This window comes from Grampus griseus (assembly GCF_964374135.1).
Source record: "Grampus griseus genome assembly, chromosome: 6".
In the NCBI taxonomy this organism is placed as follows: Eukaryota; Metazoa; Chordata; class Mammalia; order Artiodactyla; family Delphinidae; genus Grampus; species Grampus griseus.
The window spans coordinates 49518213-49538682 of NC_139000.1; the positions used below are offsets into that span (position 1 = coordinate 49518213).

At 44.6% G+C, this 20470-nt stretch overlaps 1 protein-coding gene across 1 annotated transcript in view; it reads left to right on the forward strand.

Moving 5' to 3' along the window:
* The window catches only part of APBA1 (amyloid beta precursor protein binding family A member 1), a gene marked incomplete at its 5' end in the record, with an annotated part of 77969 nt that overhangs the window by 39852 nt on the left and 17647 nt on the right, over positions 1 to 20470 (forward strand). Inside the window, 6 exons of the mRNA XM_082656345.1 lie at positions 32 to 127; positions 4396 to 4435; positions 8344 to 8489; positions 17386 to 17418; positions 18422 to 18508; positions 19213 to 19398. Coding sequence (XP_082512471.1) covers positions 32 to 127; positions 4396 to 4435; positions 8344 to 8489; positions 17386 to 17418; positions 18422 to 18508; positions 19213 to 19398 — 588 coding nt within the window. The remainder of the gene's footprint in view (positions 1 to 31; positions 128 to 4395; positions 4436 to 8343; positions 8490 to 17385; positions 17419 to 18421; positions 18509 to 19212; positions 19399 to 20470) is intronic.

Here is a 20470-nt window from a genome sequence, read left to right on the forward strand (position 1 = left end):
ACTGTGATTTCCTCTGCTGTCTGTGTTCCAGTCCCCGTCTCCTGGCAGTTCCTCACCCCTGGGTGCAGAGTCTTCGAGCACACCCCTTCATCCCAGTGACCCCACGGAAGCCTCCACAAATAAAGAGGTAGGGTACCATTTTGTTTCAAAAGCCATCAGCCCGTTATGTCTTATTCCGTTTCTGGTTTATGCTTTCTCCAGCCTCCCACAGAGCTGCTGACCCAGATTACCCTGCGGAGAAAAATTCTGATCTCTCCAGCGTGGAATTCGGTGATAAAGCCGTGCCATCCAATTTGACAGCCGCTAGCCACAGGTGTCTATTTTAATTCATAAATAAAATGAAAAAGTCACCTCCTCAGGCACACTAGCCACATTTCAAGGGCTTGGCAGCCACACGCGACTAGTGGCTATTGTACTGGAAGCAGAGATTACTGAACATTGCCATGATGGCAGAAGGTTCTCTTGGACGTGGGACATCAAAAGCTCTGTTTAGCAGCATCCTTCCTGGAGCTGTTATGAGCCTCAGTGCCATGGCATTACAGTTGCTCTGTGGTTTGGGAAATGGGCTGGTTTCTTAAATACTAATTTATTTCAGGCCCAAGTGAAATATCTTTCATGACAACAGGATGACTGCTTGTCCTGGCTTACCTGGGGTGGTCCCGGTTCACACCTGTTGTCCAAGCAGTACACCTGGTGAGCACCCCGTCTCACGTTTGAAAGCAGCAGTGCTGTCCAGGAGAACTTTCTGTGATGCAGGGAATGTTTTACTTCTGGACTGTCCCATATGGTAGACACTACGACGTGTGCCTAGCAAGCCCTTGAGGTGTGGCTAGTGGCACTGAGGAAATGAATTTTGCATTTTATTCCATTTAAATTAACTTAAACAGCTGTGTGTGGCTAGGGGCTGCTGGACAGTGCAGCCTTAAAGTGTCTCTTTGGACAGCAAATCGTATGGTCACCCTACTGATGGAGGCCATGCTGAGCACTGGCAGAGAATATTGAAGAGAGAAGATGCTGCTTTGCTCCCACTAAGGGTTCTGGGGCTAGAAACGGGCAGGTGTTTTTCCCCTGAGAGGGAGCCATTGCTCTCTCCAGCACCTGTTGTCTTTTGACACCTGACTAACTGCTACCCTCACCTACTTATGAACTAGCAACAGGTAAACACTGGCCTGCACCATCATCTGTGTGTGGGCTCAGCTCATTCTAAATATAGATGCTGCCTAATCAACACTGAGGACAGGCGTTAAAGAGCTAAACCACATATTGAATGATTGTCTCATTTTTCCTTCCTTTTGCTAATAATTTTCCATTAAATTCAATGGAAGAAAGTGACCTCCATTTTAACCTGAGTGGCAGATCGCTTCTAAAAGGAGTCTTAGTTAAAATTTACCCTTAAAATATCATTGAATTCACATACGTTTGCCATTAAATATTCATGCAGGGGAGAAGTATTTTTTTCATTAATCTATTCATATTAAACCAAAAAACATGAGGAGACCTTCTCTGAAACGGCACCAACATTAGAATTTAGATTTGAAATACGCTTTGTCCTTCTCTGGTCTTCATCAGGCCACAGGAACAGGAGTAATGGGCTTACGGTTTCTGCTGGCCCTGCATCCTACAACGTCACCTTGTACTTTATTCATAGCACACGAATAGGTAAGAACAAATGGCAAGAAGAAAAGCCACAGTGATAATAACAGTAATGAGAGTTACCATTTCTTGAGCATTTATGGCATTCAGGCACCAGGCCAAGCAAGTCACATAGTATCTCATTCAGTCCTTAAAATACTTCTGCGAGGTAGGAATTAATGTCCTCATTTGTTCGTGGAGGAAGCTGAGAGGTTAAGTAACTTACCTGAGGTCTCAGATCTCACATGTGGTAGGGCCAAGTTTTGAATCCAGAGCTCCAGAGAGCCCAGGCTCTTAACACCAGAATCTGCTATCCCTGCGATGAAGAGTACTTGCAGGTCACACACTGAATGGACAGGGTAGCTTGTATGTTATTATTGCAGTTTTCAAGCCTCTGGGCTCTACACATGGTTTATGTGACCTCCTGGAACATCCCAAAGATTTGGCCTTTAAGTTCTTGAATGTGGCTTTATTAATTCTTGAATGTTAAGGATCAACTAATGTTCATCTCTGTCCACATGTGGGAAAACACAGGGCTAATCAGACATCTGAATATTCAGCGTTTGATTATTCATCAGATATAATAAGCAAGTTTCTCAATTTGGCACACGTTTCTGCATATCTTTAGAAATGACGATGAAAATCCTCTTTGTGTGCAATAATTAGAGATTAGAGACTCTTTCGTTTCACAAAACTCTTTAAAGAAAAATTGACTACCCCAGAGATTAAAGAAAGCCAGTCATGAGTTCATGAATAGAGAATAAGTGAATGTACCAAATGCCCTCCGTTGTGACTCTAAGTAAAACAGCAGCTTTTAGAGCCATAGACTAAAGCAATTCTTTTGTAGCATCTGCTAAAATCTAAATCTAATAGCCCAAGAAAATATAAATATAAATTGGCTTCTTGGTTGTACCTGGAGGCTAAACCATTTTGATTAGATGAAGTAAAGCCCTCATTGCCCCTACCTAGATGCTGAGGGCAAGGACAGGGAAATGGTTGGGGAATAATAATCTAAAAGTCTTTGGCTCTTATGAAGAAGCTAGCTTTCATCTGCATACCATGAAGTTACGGATTTTTTTCCTTAAAGCAACAGAGTTTAAGCCAACAGGCACTCAGCTGGGCCTATCGTCTCACTTGAGTAAATGGAAAGTAAAATTAAGGTGAAGCACCATTGAAATTGGAGTCCTCTTTTCTCCTATCCACATAATCTTGGCTTTCAGTAGGTGTGCCTCTTTCCATAAATACATTAGCAGCCAGTAACTTTTCATTCCTGGTGATCTTGTGTCCTTAGTTTCTTTAAAGGTGATCCTTTCTGAAACCAGAAACCCACCCTCTTTGGTGTGAGGAACCGTTTCATCCCAGTGAGCACGTCTGCAGCAGGTTTACTGAGATTGATCTGCATTGTGTATTGTGTGATTAGTGTTGAATTCTTGTCATTGTCCTGGATTGAGTTTAGAGTCTTAAAATGGTTTCTTCGACTGCCTCCAATTTTTCACATAACAATTAACACTAATATTTTTTAGAATGTTGTGCAAATATTAACTAATTAATCATTCCTTAGCCATTCCCATCTTCCAAGTGAAGAGCACTGTATAAAGTACTATGATATGGAGTTGTTTCCCATGATATACCAGCCATCATCTAGGGGCTTTCAGTCTTCGAGTCCACTAGGCACCTCAGAGTATACCATCAATTCAAGTCAACCTACTGAGTAGCTATGTTGTACTAGGTAGTCTTGTTCTGAAATGATCACCTAACACCTGGTAGATTCTTGGCAATGAAAATCTTTAGGTTTTTTGAAGGTAACCCTTGGCCATGCAAACCCTGATTTTGCCCATTTTAGGGACTCTTGTCTTTTACGTTAGCTCTCCACTCTCCTGTAATGCTCTCATCACCCTGCCCTAGACATACCAGCTGCAAATTCTGTCACTGGTTAGAGCAGGAATGAATTACCTATTCTTATTCCACTGAGAGTTAACTCTAGGACATTTGCTTGTGAAAGGAACCAACTGGTAAGTACTGCTCCTCTGAGAGCTAGCATTTAAACTGCCATCCAATCAGGTTCTAGAAGGTTTCTAGCTGATTACATCCACTTCCAAGGATGCTTTGGGAGACTGACCTTTGCTATGAGGTTTTACTTAGTATAAGAAATTCCAGGGTTTTTAAATTACCTCTTTGTTTATTGGGTTCTTATTTTAAGGTAACACAATAATAACTTATGTAATAGATTTTTTTACACTAAAATACATCAGTAAGGGATGAAAGGAAGAGATAAAAACTGTAGCAATCATTTTTAGCACAGTTAGAGATCAGTGCAGCAAAGACATAAAGTGGAATAAAATTCTCAAAGGGAATTCTTAATTTTAGCATATAATCATTTCATTGGTGCCTTTACTAATCAGCAGTTTCTCACTTAGACACCCAAATTCTTAAGAATACAAATTGAGTCCTTCTTATTGCTATTAATGATTATGAATTTTGGTCCATGGGTTATTTTTTAAGATGACAGACATCACTCTGATTGCAGAATGTAGGATTTTTAGATTATCTAAAATATGAATGGGTGGTTCTGGGCTTTGGGTAACCTTTAATAATAAATGCATATGTTTATTCACACTTCACTTTTTGTAGCCAAAAATGGTTGACAACTGGTTAATATCTGTCATTGGTGATGTATTTATTTTTCCTGTTGCACAGATGGCTGTGTTAATGCATTTTTCATCATGCTTTGCCCTTTTTGAAACCTCTTTGTCTTAATTGCAGTCAAGAAAAAGCTTGGCTTCATTCCCAACCTACGTCGAAGGTAAGAGCTGAGAAGGAAATATTGAACACTGAGTCATTCATGAATCTTCTAGCATTTTGGGTATTGGAAGCCCTGGGCTGTAAGACGATAGTGGGGAAAAGAGACCACAAAGTCACCTATTCTCAGTCTTAAGTCTTAGAATCTTAGACTAAAACAGCAGTAGCCATGAACCTCTCAAAGACCCTCCTCCCTGCCTTTGCTGTTTCTGTCCAGGAGACTCTGAGGCTGGGGGCTTTGCCCAGCCTAGAACTGGCCATATTGGATCCAAAACCCAAGTCTCCTTATCTCTAGTCCAATATACCTCTTGCATCCATCAAGGCCCATTCAAATGGGAATGATGTTTAACTAAGGGAGAATTTTGCTCTTCATTTAAAAAATAAATAAAAAGACCTTCCCAGTAATTCCCGTCTCTTGCTTGGATGAGCTAGTGATAGTAACATTTATCAAGCTCTTTCTTACTGTCTGCCAGGTACTGTTCTAAGCACTTTCTATGTAATAACTAATTGAATCCTCACGTTGATCTTGTGAAGTGGGTTTTATCATTATCCCCATGTTATGCACGAGAGAACTGAGGCATGCGGGGTATGAGCAACCTTCCCAAGATCCCACAGTTAAGTAGCAGAGACAGGCTGGGAACCAGAAGTCTGACTCCACCATTCTCCCTGTAATCAATATCCGATGCAGTACCTTTGTTTTCTGCCACACAAATATTGATATTATGCAGGTCCTATGGATTCTGGCAATTTGCTTGTAGTTTGGTGTTCCTGGCAATATCTTGTCACCTAGTTTTGTTGTAAATATATTCCAGTGGTCTTTGGTTTCCCTATCTAGTTTCTTTGTTTTAGGTGGTGATTAAGAGAGAATAAAAAACTATGCTACTACTACCATCTTCTTAGAACCCTCCAAAGTAGTTTTTTAATGCTAAACAAATTATGTAAATGTTTGTCTAACACCCTCCTCTGACTTCTCAATTCATTTATAATAAAATTACAATTTATTAACCTAAAAAAAAAAATCTGATGCAGTACTGCCACACATGGTTGTGCAGGTTGTTCACTGCACAAATGTATCCTGTCAACAAGCCTGGTGGGGCCACAACTCAATCCAGGCTAGACATCCCAGCTTGAGGTCAGGCCACACAACTGGAGCGTGCTACTGATCCTCTACCAGGGAGGACAGCAGATGATTTGGGGGGCAGGGTAGATTGTCATTCCCTTGAAGGAGGATTTTCTGGGGGCCAGAGGATGCCCAGACATCGTGTCTGGGCGTTGGATCCTGTGCATGAACCGTTGATGTGTTCCACTGCCCAAGAATGAATTACCTGGATTCATAAACCTACCTGAACCCTTGGGCCTGAAGCCCAGGACAAGCTCATAGGTTTGGTTGTTACTCAGGTTTCTTTCTTGAGTAACTTGGAAATTATTTCCACCATCTTTGCAAAGCTCCAAAACTCCACAAGAGTACCTTGGGGGGTTTTCAGAAGTTGACTGTTTCAGAATAGTCAAAACTATTCTTCATATCCATTCCTCTAGGCCTAGAGATTTTCAAGCTCGGCATTAACATGAGTGTGAAGATATAACGTGTGTGCTCATTCACCCACAGAGCAGCATAAAGGCATCACTGAAAAGGAAAACCTGCAATTCTTTGACTTAGGACCATTATAACTTTTTTTTTTTTAACTTTTAAAAAATCCACTAGCACTGAGCCTAAAATGAACTTAGGAAATTCGGGCTGTTTTTTTGTGAGTGTAATACCGTGACATTTGATTTTAGTCAGTTTCCCCAGAGGATAATTGACATAAGATCATATCTCAAATATATATTTGTTTAGGTCCAATATTTCTGCCTCTTGGCTGCCTGATATTTATACAGTCACTTAAATATTATCTGGATTGCTTTTAAGTATATCTGCATATCCATACTCATTATGGTTAAAGAAGGACCCTTTTCAGTAAATAGAGCTAAATCCACTGATGAATATATGATATAGGAAGTTCCATAGAGAAGATGTTGCATTTTTGTTTTTCTTTTTTTTTTTGCGGTACGCGGGCCTCTCACCGCTGTGGCCTCTCCCATCGCGGAGCACAGGCTCCGGACGCGCAGGCTCAGCGGCCATGGCTCATGGGCCCAGCCGCCCCGCGGCATGCGGGATCCTCCCGGACCGGGGCACGAACCCGCGTCCCCTGCATCGGCAGGCGGACTCTCAACCACTGCGCCACCAGGGAAGCCCTGTTTTTCTTTTAACATTCATTATTTTCACAAAATAAATGGAAGCTTTTTAAAAGTTGCTATTCCAAGTGAGACCTTTTTTTCTTCAATACCGGGTTGTCAAAAATGATTATGTTTCTGTAACATTATAAATCTATCGCTGGAATTTGAGAGAAGACTGATAATCTCTTACTTTTTACAAGGCAGAGTGTGGATCCAAACTTGTCCAGGTATTATTTCAGTTTGACAGCGCTTCCCTGCTGTATACCTAAAGCTGTACATTGTAAATGACCTGCATCCTTCTCGCATCTATAAAAGCTTCAGGGTAGGAAGGGTGTAGCTGTTGAGAAGCATGTAAGTGACTGGTATGTGGTGGAGGCAGCTGTGGCTGTGGATCACTCAGTGTTTATCCAGAGTCTCAGAAAGACTGAGAATCAGAAAACGAACAGGTTTCCTGACTTAATTACTACACACACGCTTTGTGAAGGCCTTTCCTAAAACATGGTTAAATTTCTTTTTTTCCACCACCAACTTGGTTTTAGGAAAATGAATAGATTACTTTAAGGCTGTACCCTGATAAGTAGCTTATCGTGGGAAGCAGCTGTTTAAGCTCAAGATGAGCTGGATGTGTAAGGATAAAGATAAAAACCATTTCAGATTAGCTCTCCAAAAGGAAAAAGCAAATTGTTTCCATTTCAAGTTATCTAATTTACGACGCTGAGGTTTTAACAGTGGGTTAAAAAGTATATTTTAGTCTTTCCAAATATGGCATTCAAGCCAAAGAAAATACGTATATTTTCATTGCAGAATTAAAATGCCTTTCTTAGCACATCTGTTGCAAAGTTATATATTATTCTGAAACATGTTTTAATTTCCAGTAGGGTTTACAGGTGATTGTGGTTAGAATCAGATGCCCCCATTTTAAATATTTAAAACTAAGGTTTGATTTAAAAGGCTGGTGAATGAGAACAGAAAATTCCAATTTTCCTTGGAATTGATACGTATGTAGACGCAGGCCGGGAACATTGTAGCCTGTGAGTCAGCAAGGTTAGCAGCATGAGACCATGGCTTTAGGGTAATGTCACCTGTCTTGCAGATTTCAGGTTAGAGGCTATTTTGGGAATCCAAACATTTGGCAACAAATACTCATTTTTCTGATTTATAAAATTTGTTTCCCCCATTATGGATAAGATGGAAGGGGGCGATATGCATGGGTGGCGAGTAAAGGAACTGCTGTAAAATGAGTTTTTCTAATAAGACGGCCTTCTGCTCACCTAACCATCTGTCCAGCAAACATTTATTTGATACCCACTGGGTGACAGACACTGACTAGACACAGGACAGCCAGAGATGACTGTGACGAGCTCTTTGTCCCAAAGAGCTCGCAGTCTAACAGGCAAAACAACATCCTTTATCACTGAATTTTATGTTTCATGTTTAAGTAAATATTCACATTGTTTCTCACAATAAATGGACTGGGTGAAATAAGCTTCTCTAGGAAGAACTTGTTCCTTCTATTTGCAAATGAGGGCTGAGTGAAGGTAGACCAGAGAGATGCTCCAGAGTCGCAGGTGGTTGCACCTGCTCAGGGGTCTCTGCAACTGGCCCACCTGTGCTGGAGGTGAGCGGCGGGGGAGAGGTGGTGTGATCGGGGGGGTAGAGCGTGGCTTCACTCACCACTGTGGCTCTGTGTGTTAACAGTTCCTGGACCTTGTGACCCTGAGGACTTGATCGATGGAATCATTTTTGCTGCCAATTACCTGGGCTCCACCCAGCTTCTCTCAGACAAAACCCCCTCCAAAAACGTGCGCATGATGCAGGCCCAGGAAGCAGTCAGCAGGATCAAGGTGAGGGGGCGCCGTGTGCTCCGAGGGGGGCGGCGGGCAGATGTGGGCGCCTGAGCTGGCCGTAGTGCTCACCCCACACCTCACGACCCGAGCTTAGAGGAGAGGAGAGTGAGGTGACGTGGCAGGCAGTGCTTATACACGTACCTGCCAACAGTTCTAAACGGAAAAAAGATTTCCAAAGTATGCTGGAGTCCTGATGTATAAATGCTACATAATTTGGTTGTTCTTAATGGCCCGTCTTGAGGAAAAAGTGATAAGCTTTGAAAAGTTGAAAAGGTGAGAAAGGATAACATTGTAAGTATTATATTTCCAGTATAATATGTGAGAGCTATATCACCGTATTTCCTTGTACAGTTAGAGACCAGTGACTAAAACGTCCGTGATACAGTGTGGTTCCAACTAGCTGTCGTTGCATTCGAACCGGTTGATCCTGTTCAAGCTAGATTGAACTGGCTTGCTTCACCTAAAACGAGCCATTTGATCAGATCTACCCTGGCTAGTCTGAACCAAGTCAGTGCAAGGGTAACTCAGTGCAAACCAGTCATAACCTGTTTGAACCTGCCTTATCAGGATTTAAAAGCAGCGAGCCTATTTGATCCCTGAAGAAGCACTTTTGTCTAGTTTAAATCATTCACAGCTAGTTTGAACCGGCCAGAGCTGGTTTGATCCCATGGAAATGCAGAGCTCTAGACTCTCCACCACGATGCTAGTGCCACCTAGAACCACGCACAAGCCAAGGGCGACAGCGGCCCTCATGGTGCCATCACGTAGTTCAAGTGCCATTAAGGGCCACCAGCACCTAGAGCCCCTGAGGCTGTTCCCACGTAGAGCCACAGGCATCGCATCACCGTTGAAATCAGAGCCGGGTGTTTCGAGTGACTTGGGATAGGTTATGACTTCCCAGATTTGGTTCTGTCTGGTGTCCACTGGCCAGAATCAACTCCCTCCTCAAGGGACCAGTCCCTTTTTCATGTCTTCTCTCTCACACATCCCCAAGTTCCATCCTGGGCTTCGTGTGGCATGTGGAATGAGAAGCACGAGTAGAAGGCCATACGTGAGAGTCCTTTACTGTCTCCATCAAGGGAAGAATATTTCTCAAGCACTTATGAGTGCGAGGCTGTGCGAGGTCCCCTGAGGGAGGGAAAATAGCGATTTGTAAAGTGAGATCCTTACCCTGAAGCTCAGCAGCACAAATGAGAAGTGAATCAAGCCAGCGCACGTGCAGGGGGTGCCAGAGGAGGAGAGAGGGGTGTCAGGTACTGAGGGCCACAGGAGTGCGGAGAGACCTTGAGAGATGAGATGCTGCCTGAAAGCCCAAGGGAGGGGAGAGCAGCAACCACGGAGGTCACAGAGGTCACACAGCAGGGGCCGTGCTTCTGGTCCTCCGGTCGGGGCTGATTCCCATCTTATTCACATGCCCAGGCTGTGTCATGCCCTGAATATTAAACAAGGTCAGCGCTGGCCCTTCCCTTCACTACCCATCACAGCACAGTAAGCCCACACTGCAACTTTTGATAATATTATCGACATTTTAGGAATTAGGATGTGTAAGCCAGAGAGTAATTTACAGCTACATCTTACCCCCAGAGATGCATCTTATCCTGCGACTCCCAACAAGACAACTCCCTGACAATGTATCAAGCTGACCTTCCTGCCCTCCGCATCTTTCAGACTCAATAATGCTGCTGGTAGAACATCAGGTTCCTGTTGAGCTGCCCATCCAAGCTTGGCCTGATTCTTTTTCACTGTCTCCGTTATCATAAAGAGGTGACAGTAATACCCACAGATGTCCCCACAGCCTTCTCCATCTTAATTTAGTATCTCCCAGGCACAACGTTCAGAACGAGAACACACAAACCTCTCTGAGAGAACAAGCTGCTTTTCAGGCATTGTCCTGCCTTATTTCCTACAGAGCAGAGAACTTTAAAAACATAGTCTTTAGGGACGTACTTCTGACCCCTCCTGTCCCACAGTTTCCAAACATGTTATGATTTTGGTACATTAACATTTGCTAGGTAAACCCCCAGGGCGCCAGATGGTGAGCAAAACGCCACAAGAGAAATTGAGATAGAGAAGTTTATGACTCACAGGTCCTGGAGGAAGTACGTGCACACCTGGAGGGGCCACGTGGGGAGGTCAAGGCAGGACCTGGGCATAAGCCTTTCTTTATTGGGGTCTGTGGGTGGAATGCTTTGAGGTTGCCAGACTAAGGCCGGATTGTTCACTTCAAACCAAAATGGGGTTTTGGTGAGCTCCATGGGGGTCTTACCTAAGGGGCGCCAACGGGGAAGGCCCTGGGAGGCTGGGGGAGACTTGTTCACAAGGGCCGTCGAGGGGGTCCTTTCAGGAGCTTCCATTTGCACGTGACTCTGCGGGCTGCTCTCCACAGCATTTGCTTGCGTGAAGGAGCCAATGTCATTTTAAGGCCCACGCCAGCTGCTTGGCCAAACCAAATGGACGCGGAGGCAGTAATACCGTGGAGTAACTTAGCTGAACTCTTAACCCAGCACTTAGTTTCCCAGGTTAGTGGTACTGTTAGCTCCCCCAGGGTCAGTGGGCATGCAAGGACCCGGCGTGGTTCTCTGACAGACAGGGACCCCGGTCAGAGAACCATGTGTTTGGAAATGGGGTGGTGCTTTTGGTTGTCACAGTGTCTGGGACATTTATATTGGCATTAGTGGCCAGAACCAGAGATACTTGATACCCTGTAATGTCCAGAACGCAGCCACATGACAAAGATTTATCTCCTCCAGAATGCCAGAGCACTTCCCTGTCAAGGAACACTACCAGGGCCCATTCAGATAAATCCTCCAGAAGAAAGCAACAGTCCACCCCCAGATAGTACTGAAGACCCCTGAGACCAAAAACTGCACGTTGCTTTTAGATGAGTTTTTCCTAGGTTCTGTTTACTGGCCTCCTGACAGGTGCCCTTGACTCCTGCAGCTAGAGTCTCTCTGTCTTTCCCCTGCCCTGTGACACGTATGTGTACTCAGTGACCTTGAGGGAAGAGCAGGCACAGACGCATCACCTGAACATAGAGCAGCGCTTAGGAAAGACGCCGCGTCCCAGTACCAGATCCTGCCCAGTGCCAAGTGTTCTGTGCATTTTCTGATTTCCACAGTGGTTTCTGACAGTGTTTTTTCCCCTTCTTTAAAGTGCAGCTCCCTAGTGAAAAACCAGAAAGCTTACTTTGAATCTTCAAAGGATTGGTATCCAGAAGTTCCACAGGTCATTTGAACAAAAAATTAGATGACTTTGTCGATCAGAACAGGCAACACAGAGGCTCTCTGATTATAAATCCATTTTAGACCTGCCTAGAGCAGAGAAAGCATTTGGAAAACGTATATTTATTTTTACAGCAAATTACTCTAGTGTGAGGAATTCATTATAGAGTAGTAAGATTAAATGGTTGCATTTCATTTATAAGTATCGTTTCACAATGTGCTTCTTGCATCTGAAGGAACTGTTGCCTAACATTAAATATTTTCTGCCTCATGTTCCTTTTACACCATTGAAACGCCTGTCAGATTGTTTGCCTTTACACCCAGCCTGACGCTTTTTCAAATTGTAAGTGGAGAAGGCTGCGTCTAGAACCCATGGTTTATTTCCACGCCCCCTAGAAAGTTACCGTCAGAATCGTGCACAGAGACTGCATTGCGTGCACAGGGAACCGAGGGGCCGAGAGCATTTCTCCAGATCACTCAGGTGGTCTCAAGGGGAGCGTGCACTGCGGTGCCCACACAAGCTCCCTTCTCTGAGGGAGGTGGTACCACGCTTTTTCCTAAAGAGAGGCTGCCCTTTCAGGAGTGAGTTACTCTGGGCCACCTCTGGAGACACGCAGAACAGAATGAGGCTGCAGGGTTTATAGCCACGTCCATCCAGGAAGGAAGGGGGAAAAATTTACTTGGAAGTCCATTCAGTAATAACCTCACCACAAACTGATGAGTAATTCCTGGCTTGGTGGTCTCACCTGCACAGAGACAGAGGAGTTTCCTCCTTTCTTTTTCCGATTCCTTCTTCCCTTCCTCCCCGCAGGGATCCCATCTTGCCCCTCTCTTTCCTCTGCCTGCATTGTTTGTTTGACCTGACGTGGATGCCAGTGAGACCTACCTCACCAGGAGTCCAGTCGTGGCTGTGTGTTTTTGGTGCTTTCTTTCTGAGCAAGCACTGAACCTGACGTTTGGGTTTCCATTTCAAAGCAGGCTTTAATTTCTGGTCTGTCCGTCAATTACATGGTGCCTGTCACTCACATAGCAGCAACCGTGCACTGGAATTGAATAATGATACTGAATTTACACTTGGAGTCTTAAGAATTATGATTTTCCTAATTTAACGAAGAATTTATAGGTTTATTTGCCAAAATGGGAGGCGAATTTGGAGTTGTGGTTTGGCTAGATATGAATTTGGCTCAAAAAGCAAACTGTCCCTGTGCAGGATCCTGTGATAGGCATCTTAGGAGATAAAAATCAACCAATTCCTTGACCTTGAGAAACATGCATTTTAATAAGGGAGCCAAGAAGAGTGTTTAGGTAACAGTAATACAAGGCAGGCTGAGGAATCTGAAATTAAAAGACATTTCCATCCACCAAAATGTAAGAAATAAGGTGCATCTGAATGCAATAGCGGAATTACAGGACATCTGCCATTTTTTTTAAGTTTTTTTTTTCATCTTTGCACCCTCCCTAATATATTCTTTCTGCCTTTGTTCCTAATTTTTGAGAAGTAGTAATATCCTTCCAGGAAGCTTCCCATATGATTTAGAAATGCATTAGAGCAATGGTCCTCAAAGTGGGACCTGGGAATTTGTTAGAAATGCAGATTCTCAGGCCCCACCCCAGTCAGAAACTCATGGGGGTAGAGACCAGGAATCTTTTTTCATAAGCCCTCCAGGAGACTGTGATGTATGCTATAGTTTGGGAGTCACTGCCTGAGAGACGGGTGGGTCATCCAGCCTGAAGGAGCCTCTGTTCTCCAGCTGTGCTCTGCACGTTCCGGGCAAGCCGAGTGCTTCTCGCTGATGGGGTTCCATTGGCAAATAAGCGCAAGAAACGCTGCCAAACGGATCTTTTTGGGTATTTGCCACATGTGTTTTCCTAGTAAAGGCTCTGAGAAGACCTGTACTGAGGAAATTTAATTCAGTTTGTTTAACCAGAAGCTTCCACAATTACTTGAACGCAGAATACATTATCGCTGTGGTGGTACCTGTTACGTCTTGTTGCGAGGATTCTTTTAAACATGTTTTAGGGAAATATTCTGGAGAGAGCTTTGCCCTACATGCTATCAGTATCAAAAGTGCACTATGGGGCTTCCCTGGTGGCGCAGTGGTTGAGAGTCCGCCTGCCGATGCAGGGGACACGGGTTCGTGCCCCGGTCTGGGAAGATCCCACACGCCGCGGAGCGGCTGAGCCCGTGAGCCATGGCCGCTGAGCCTGCGCGTCCGGAGCCTGTGCTCCGCAACGGGAGAGGCCACAACAGTGAGAGGCCCGCATACCGGAAAAAAAAAAAAAGTGCACTATGCAGAGACAGCCCCCCACCCCAGCCCAGGGTGGAAATCCTGCCTTAACCCTACCTAGAGAACCAAACGGGAAGCCAGTGCAGCTAGCTCACTCACCTCCCTTCCTCTCACTACATCTCCGTGCTTTGTTCCACCCTCATTCCCACTTCATTCTCTGCTCCTCAGCGGGAAGACGGGGTGATGTGCTAAATTCTGCCTGAGCCGTAGAAACTGCTTCATGTCCATGCAGAGTGTGGTGTTTGTCTCCATTTTCTTTCTCCATTTGTGAAGCTCACAAATGGCGTTTTGATATTTTTTGGTCCATGCATTTTTGTAAGAAGCATGCATTATCAAATATTATTCTGTCTTTACTAGCCTGCCCCAAAAGATCAGATTTTCCCATTCTTTTATAGAGAGATTTTCCTTAAGCGTTAAAAATTATGATTTAATTGTAGAATGAAAATTTCTATCAGTGTAGCATTGTCTAAGCCATCTGATTTCCCATCTGACTTGAAGTCTGTGGTTGATAAAGACGATATTGACACTGGTAGCAGACCCTTCACGTACACGATCTCATTTACTCCTCCAAATGGAGGGGGTGGGGAATCCTGTGAGGTAGGTATCATTACCCCCATTTTACAGACAGCCTTAGAAGTTTATAGATGAGAAACTTGTCCAGATGGCACAGTAGCAATTTGGAATATAGAGTGAGGTTTCCAGGGTTTGAATATCTCTTCTGCCACTTAATAGCTGTGTGACCTCGGGCAAGTTAATTAGCCTCTCTGTGCCTCAGTTCCCTCTCCTGAAAGATGAGGATAATGTAGCGCCTACCTCACAGGGTTGTTGTAAGCTTTTACATTGGTACACATGAAATGCTTAGAAGGATACTGGCATATACCAAGTGCTCAGTAAATGTCAGCTGGGGAAAGAAAAGCTAGAATAGCCAGGAGGATCCCCGGCATAACTAAACTTGAAGGGTCTTAAGAACAGCAGATACCCAGTACACATTGCAGATCGAGTGATAGGATGGACGGTGCTGCAGTATGTCCTGTGCACCACAGCCTGCTGGTGGTAAGCCATAATCAGTCTCATGAAACACGAGGATTTAAATGGATGTTGTCACTCCCTGCTTCAAGATGCATCCTGGCCTTAAGGCTCTCTTAGACCTTTCTCTGCTGTTCCAGCTTCTCATTCTGACCCCAACCCCATCACCATTTCCAATGTTATGTCTAAATTTTTACTTTGTTTCAGGGCACTTGAATATCATAAGCGATTTAAAGGTGGTGTCACTCTAAGTGCATAAAATATTTTTAGCTTCATAAAAATTGTCTCAGAATGCCTTTCATGAAACTCAGTTTGCCTTTGGATTCTCTTCCTCATCACCCATTCCAGTAAAAAACAGAATGTGGGCATTCCATGGGTGGCAGACTTACTTTCCTTTGAAAAGGGCCCTTTCAGATCACTCTTCCTGAGAGTGAAGAATTTTGACCAATAGCTATTAAGTTTTGGTATCAAAAATCATGGAAATTTATATATTACTGCCATAGCATTCAGGGGAGGTAGTAGAAGACAAACAGATGTTAGGATCTCACAGCAGTTGTTTATCTTGAGGATTATAACTGGTGCAGATCAGAGCATCCGTGGCAGAACGCTGAGATTCCACCCAGTAATCTCTGTGGCACAGCATCAGCACAGGGCCACTCCTCAGATGTGCGGGTATTTCCACCGTCATGCACAGTGGTTAGGATGATGCTTGCAGTTGCTGCCTTCAGACTTTTCCAGAGTAGGCTGTTCACCTCGAACTCATGACCAGCAGTACAAGCTGTGGGGGGGCTCTGTGGGAGTGGGGCTGCCCTAGTTTCCTGGTGCACCAAGATTAGCCATTTGGTGTTTGGATAGCTGACTCATCGAGTTTAGGCAGTACAGACAACACATGTAGTCACTAATGAAATAGTGACACGCTGCTGAGAGCAAGAGCTTTCCCACCAGGTGAGTACCAAGGATGTGAGGGAGCAGCTCTCCCTGTACCCCACCCCCATCCCCACAGCAGTTACATGGTTTGGCCATTGACTCACCATCATTTGAGTAAGATCTGTGTATATGTACCAAGCCCTACCAAAGCCAAGAGGTTGCACCCTGACATAGGCAGATTATAATCATCTAACGTCATGATCATATAAGAGCAAACACAAATAGAGTGCTTATAATGCACCAGGAACTGTTCTGAGAGCATTGTATATACAGTTGACCCTTGAACAGCACAGGTCCCCTTACATGTGGGTTTTTTTCAGTAGTAAATACTGCAGTACTGTATGTTCCAAGACTGGTTGAATCTGTGATGGGTTGAATCCGAGGATGTGGAACTGTAGATACAGAGGAACCGAACTGCATATACAGAGGGCCAACTGACTGTAAGTTATATGCAGATTTTTGACCCTGCGGTGGTTTTGGCACCCCTAACGCACACATTGTTCAAGAGTCAACTGTATTCATTTTATCCTCAAAACAGCCCTATGAAGTCGATACTGTTTTTACCCTCATTTTACAGTTGAGGAAACTGCAGCACAGAGCCATGAAGTGGCTTGTTCCGAGTCACACAACTAGTAGGTAGCAGAGCCAGAATTCAGTTTTAGACAGTCTGGCCTCAGAGTTTCTATTTTTATCAACTATTCTCTCTTGAATAAATATTACATCCATTTCTAGTTAGGTATAGGCTCTATTAATGTTACACAAATTTAAGGCAAGAAGTATTACTAGAGAGAAAGAGGGAGAACAATTCAGAAATCAGTAACAAAAAGATAACTAGGAAATCTTCAAGTATATTAAAATTAAGAAGAACACAGTTCTAAATAATGTTCAAAGAAGAAATCACAGTGGAAATTAGAAAGTGTTTTGAATGAAATAATTAAATTGCAACATCAAAATTTGTGGGATACTGCTAAAGCAGAGATTAGAGGAGGCTCATAGTTTTATATAAAATCAGGAAAGAAAAAAGTTTGAAAATCCATACGTTAAGTTTTCATCTTAAGCTAGAAAAAAAATTGGCAAACTGAAGCCAAAGAAAAAAGAAGGAATAAAGGTACAGGCTGAAATCAGCGAAATAGAACACAGGCATACAGTAAAGGAAATCAACAGAATCAAAAGTTGGTTCTTTGAAAACATCAATTGCAGTGAAGTGTAAGAAGCACCTCAATACGTGTCCTTCCTACTACTACTCCTGGCAGCTACTAAATTCTGATCTAGGAAATCGATTATAGAGTGGGATTTTTTTAAGCCAGTCCTCCTCCCACAGAAATGCTTTATACCACTGTCAGTATTAGTTTGTTGATTCCCTTTTCAACTGAGTCTCTGCAAATTCTTTTCTAACTGTTCTCCTGTCTCTGTTTGTTCCATGCTAAGCAGATGGCCCAGAAATTAGCCAAAAGCAGGAAGAAGGTGCAGTACAAACAACTTCATCAGCTTGGTGTTATGCCTGTTTTTTTTTTTTCCCATTTACTTACGTTTTGCCTTTTTTCTTATTTCGTGTTTTTGTTTTCTGCATCCAGCAAGTTTTTGTTCAGATTTCTTTTTGAACCGCCCCATAAGCCAACGTTTCTCAAAACTCAGTTGCCCAAAGTGGCTGTTTTCTGTTGCTCATTAGTCATCTCACTCCAGAGGAATGACAGGGAGCAGATTGGGGATGCTGAAGGGATCCTGCAGTAGTGTGCAAGTGCCCACCATTCAGGAGCATTCACGTGGCAGGGACCTGGGTCTGCTCAATTCTAGTCATGTTTGATTTGTGGATCTGTCAGATTGCTGGATGCAAAAAAGAAAACTCGCTAATAACCACACGTGTGCAGAGTCAAGCCCTGAGTGAATCAGACTAATGTGCTTTTTTGGTTGTGAAGCTTCTAGGTGCTTATGAGCTACCCATGGGACACTGAGGCATTGGGGCTCACTCTTACTGGGGTAGCTTCAGGAGTAGGTACTGCTTCTGTGGTGTGTGGTGTGTGGGAACATGAAGACCCTCTTACCACAGCTGCCTTGTTTGCACCTGCTGTAAGCATTGTCCCCCAGGAGCAAACTCTGACTTCTCCAAGGTCCTGGGGGTATGAGTCAGTTGCCCTTTGTTCCTTCAATCTGTTGGGCTCTGAAACCCTTGCAGACAGTGCCATTCACGATCATTGTTCATGGAGCCAGATCTACTACAGTTACTGCTTCCATGGCGGAAGAAGCAAGGAAGGGTCCGCATTTCCCCCTATAACCTGGAGATGCTCACTCCCGTCCCCGTGTGTCATCCTCTGTGTGGTCCCTTCAGCTTTGGCGGTCTAGTTCTGAAGTCTGCATCGCTGTTCTGGTGACTGTGTCTCAATGCCTCTGTGTATGAGCTAACCTTGCTTGCACGCACCTGGGTCAGAGTAACGTATTGAGCTTTCTCTCGGTGCGTTTTCCTTCTCAGGCCCCTGAAGGTGAATCTCAGCCAATGACCGAAGTGGATCTCTTCATTTCTACCCAGAGAATCAAAGTATTGAACGCTGACACGCAGGTATTAGCTGGCTCCCACCTTCCTCGGGGGTGAAGCTTAGCATGACAACTAGGAGACTGTGCGCTTGTCTGTAGAGCAGCTGTCCCCAGATGCTGGCTTCCACACAAGCTAGAAGGTGGTGTATGCAGTGCCTGCTGCCGGGCTGGGGGATGGGAGGGGACTTGGTAGGGAGGATTGGGGCTATTCAAGATCAAAGGAAAAAATAAGCCTTGGATATTGTTGGCTAATAATTCTCATAAGTTTTTATCAGAAGATTCATGAACAAACTAGCCTTTTAAGAAATTTTGTTTAAAATCACACACACACACACACACACACACACACACACACACACACACACACACACACACACACACACACACACACACACACACACACACACACACACACACACACACACACTACAATCATCCAGTCATCACATGCAGATTTTTTATTTTTTAACTTCCCCACCAGAGATTCTACTGGTTGTAAAATGACTGAAATTCCTTTTCACATACTACAGACCACTTCCTGCTCTGGGTTATCACAAGCCAAGGGAATTGCTCCCAGGCCTGGGTGGGCGCGTGTAAGTCTGCCAACAGGGTGTTTGCAGCGAGCTCCCACGTGTGGACCGCACTTGGCTGGGCTGTGGGGTGGCAGGCTGTCTCATGGGTCATTCGATGCCGCACTGGACATACCATCCTCTCCCTGCTGCCTTCCAGGAGACGATGATGGACCACCCTCTGAGGACCATTTCCTACATTGCAGACATCGGGAACATCGTTGTGCTGATGGCCCGCAGGCGGATGCCCCGCTCCAACTCCCAGGAGAACGTGGAAGCCTCCCACCCATCCCAGGATGGAAAAAGGCAGTACAAGATGATCTGCCACGTCTTTGAATCTGAGGACGTAAGGGCGGCCTCCCTTCCATGTGATCTGGGCTGCCCTTGGATGGCCAGGTTCCCTCTAGTTCTCAGAACCTTAATCATATGTAAGACAGATACTTATTGAGCACTTATTATGTGTCAAGCACTGTTCTAGTGCTAGGGATATAAGGCTGAGTAAAATAGACAAGACACTCATTGTAAAGCTTGTAGAGAGACAGAAAATAGATAGATAAATATACTTAATACAAAGTTAGGTAGTGGAAGGTTTGATAAGGAAAAACTAGGTCAAGGGATAGAGGGGCCAGGGGCTATTTCAGGTAGAGTGATGAACAAAGTCCTTTCTGAGGTGACATTTGAGCAGAGACCTGAGTAGAGTTGAGAGTGAGGAAAGAGCAGGTGCAAAGGCCCTGAGACAGGGGCCTGCTGATAGAGGTTGAGGAAAGGCAAGGAGACAAGCCACTAGAGAGGACAGAAGGGTGGGAAGAATTCAGCCAGACCCACAGGGGCCCGAACAGGTCTCACCTGGCCACTAGGGCATTTGGGGAGGACAGTTCTTGAATGTGCAGGACTGCCCTTTCCTAACAGGAAAGTTAGCATCCCTGACCCTTCCCATCAAATGGCAAGAGCACCAGCCACCCACTCCTTAGCAAAACCAGCTGCTCCTCCAGTCACAAAGCTAGTGATCCCTAACGCCCATCTCTCCAGGTGATAAGGTCAGCAGAGGAAGTCAGCGTACAACAGAGGTGGGGCCCATTCTTCCATTCAGCCTTCTCACCCAGTTGTCCCTAGAACTGCCGGCGAGAACACCAGGCTTCAAGCTGTGTTAGCATCGTGCTTCCCCCAAAGCTCAACAGGCCTTGGAAACTCGCTCTGGGCCTTGCTTTTTTTTTTTTTTTTTTTTTTTTCTGGCCAAGCCATGAGGTTTGCGGGATCTTAGTTCCCCAACCAGGGATTGAACCTGGGCCCTCGGCAGTGAAAGCACAGAGTCCTAACCACGGAACCACGAGGGAATTCCCCCCACGATGGTTTTGAACTACAGAGCCTCCCCGAGAGGGCCGTGTTGGTGCCGTTGACTGGTCTAACTTTTCCTCCTG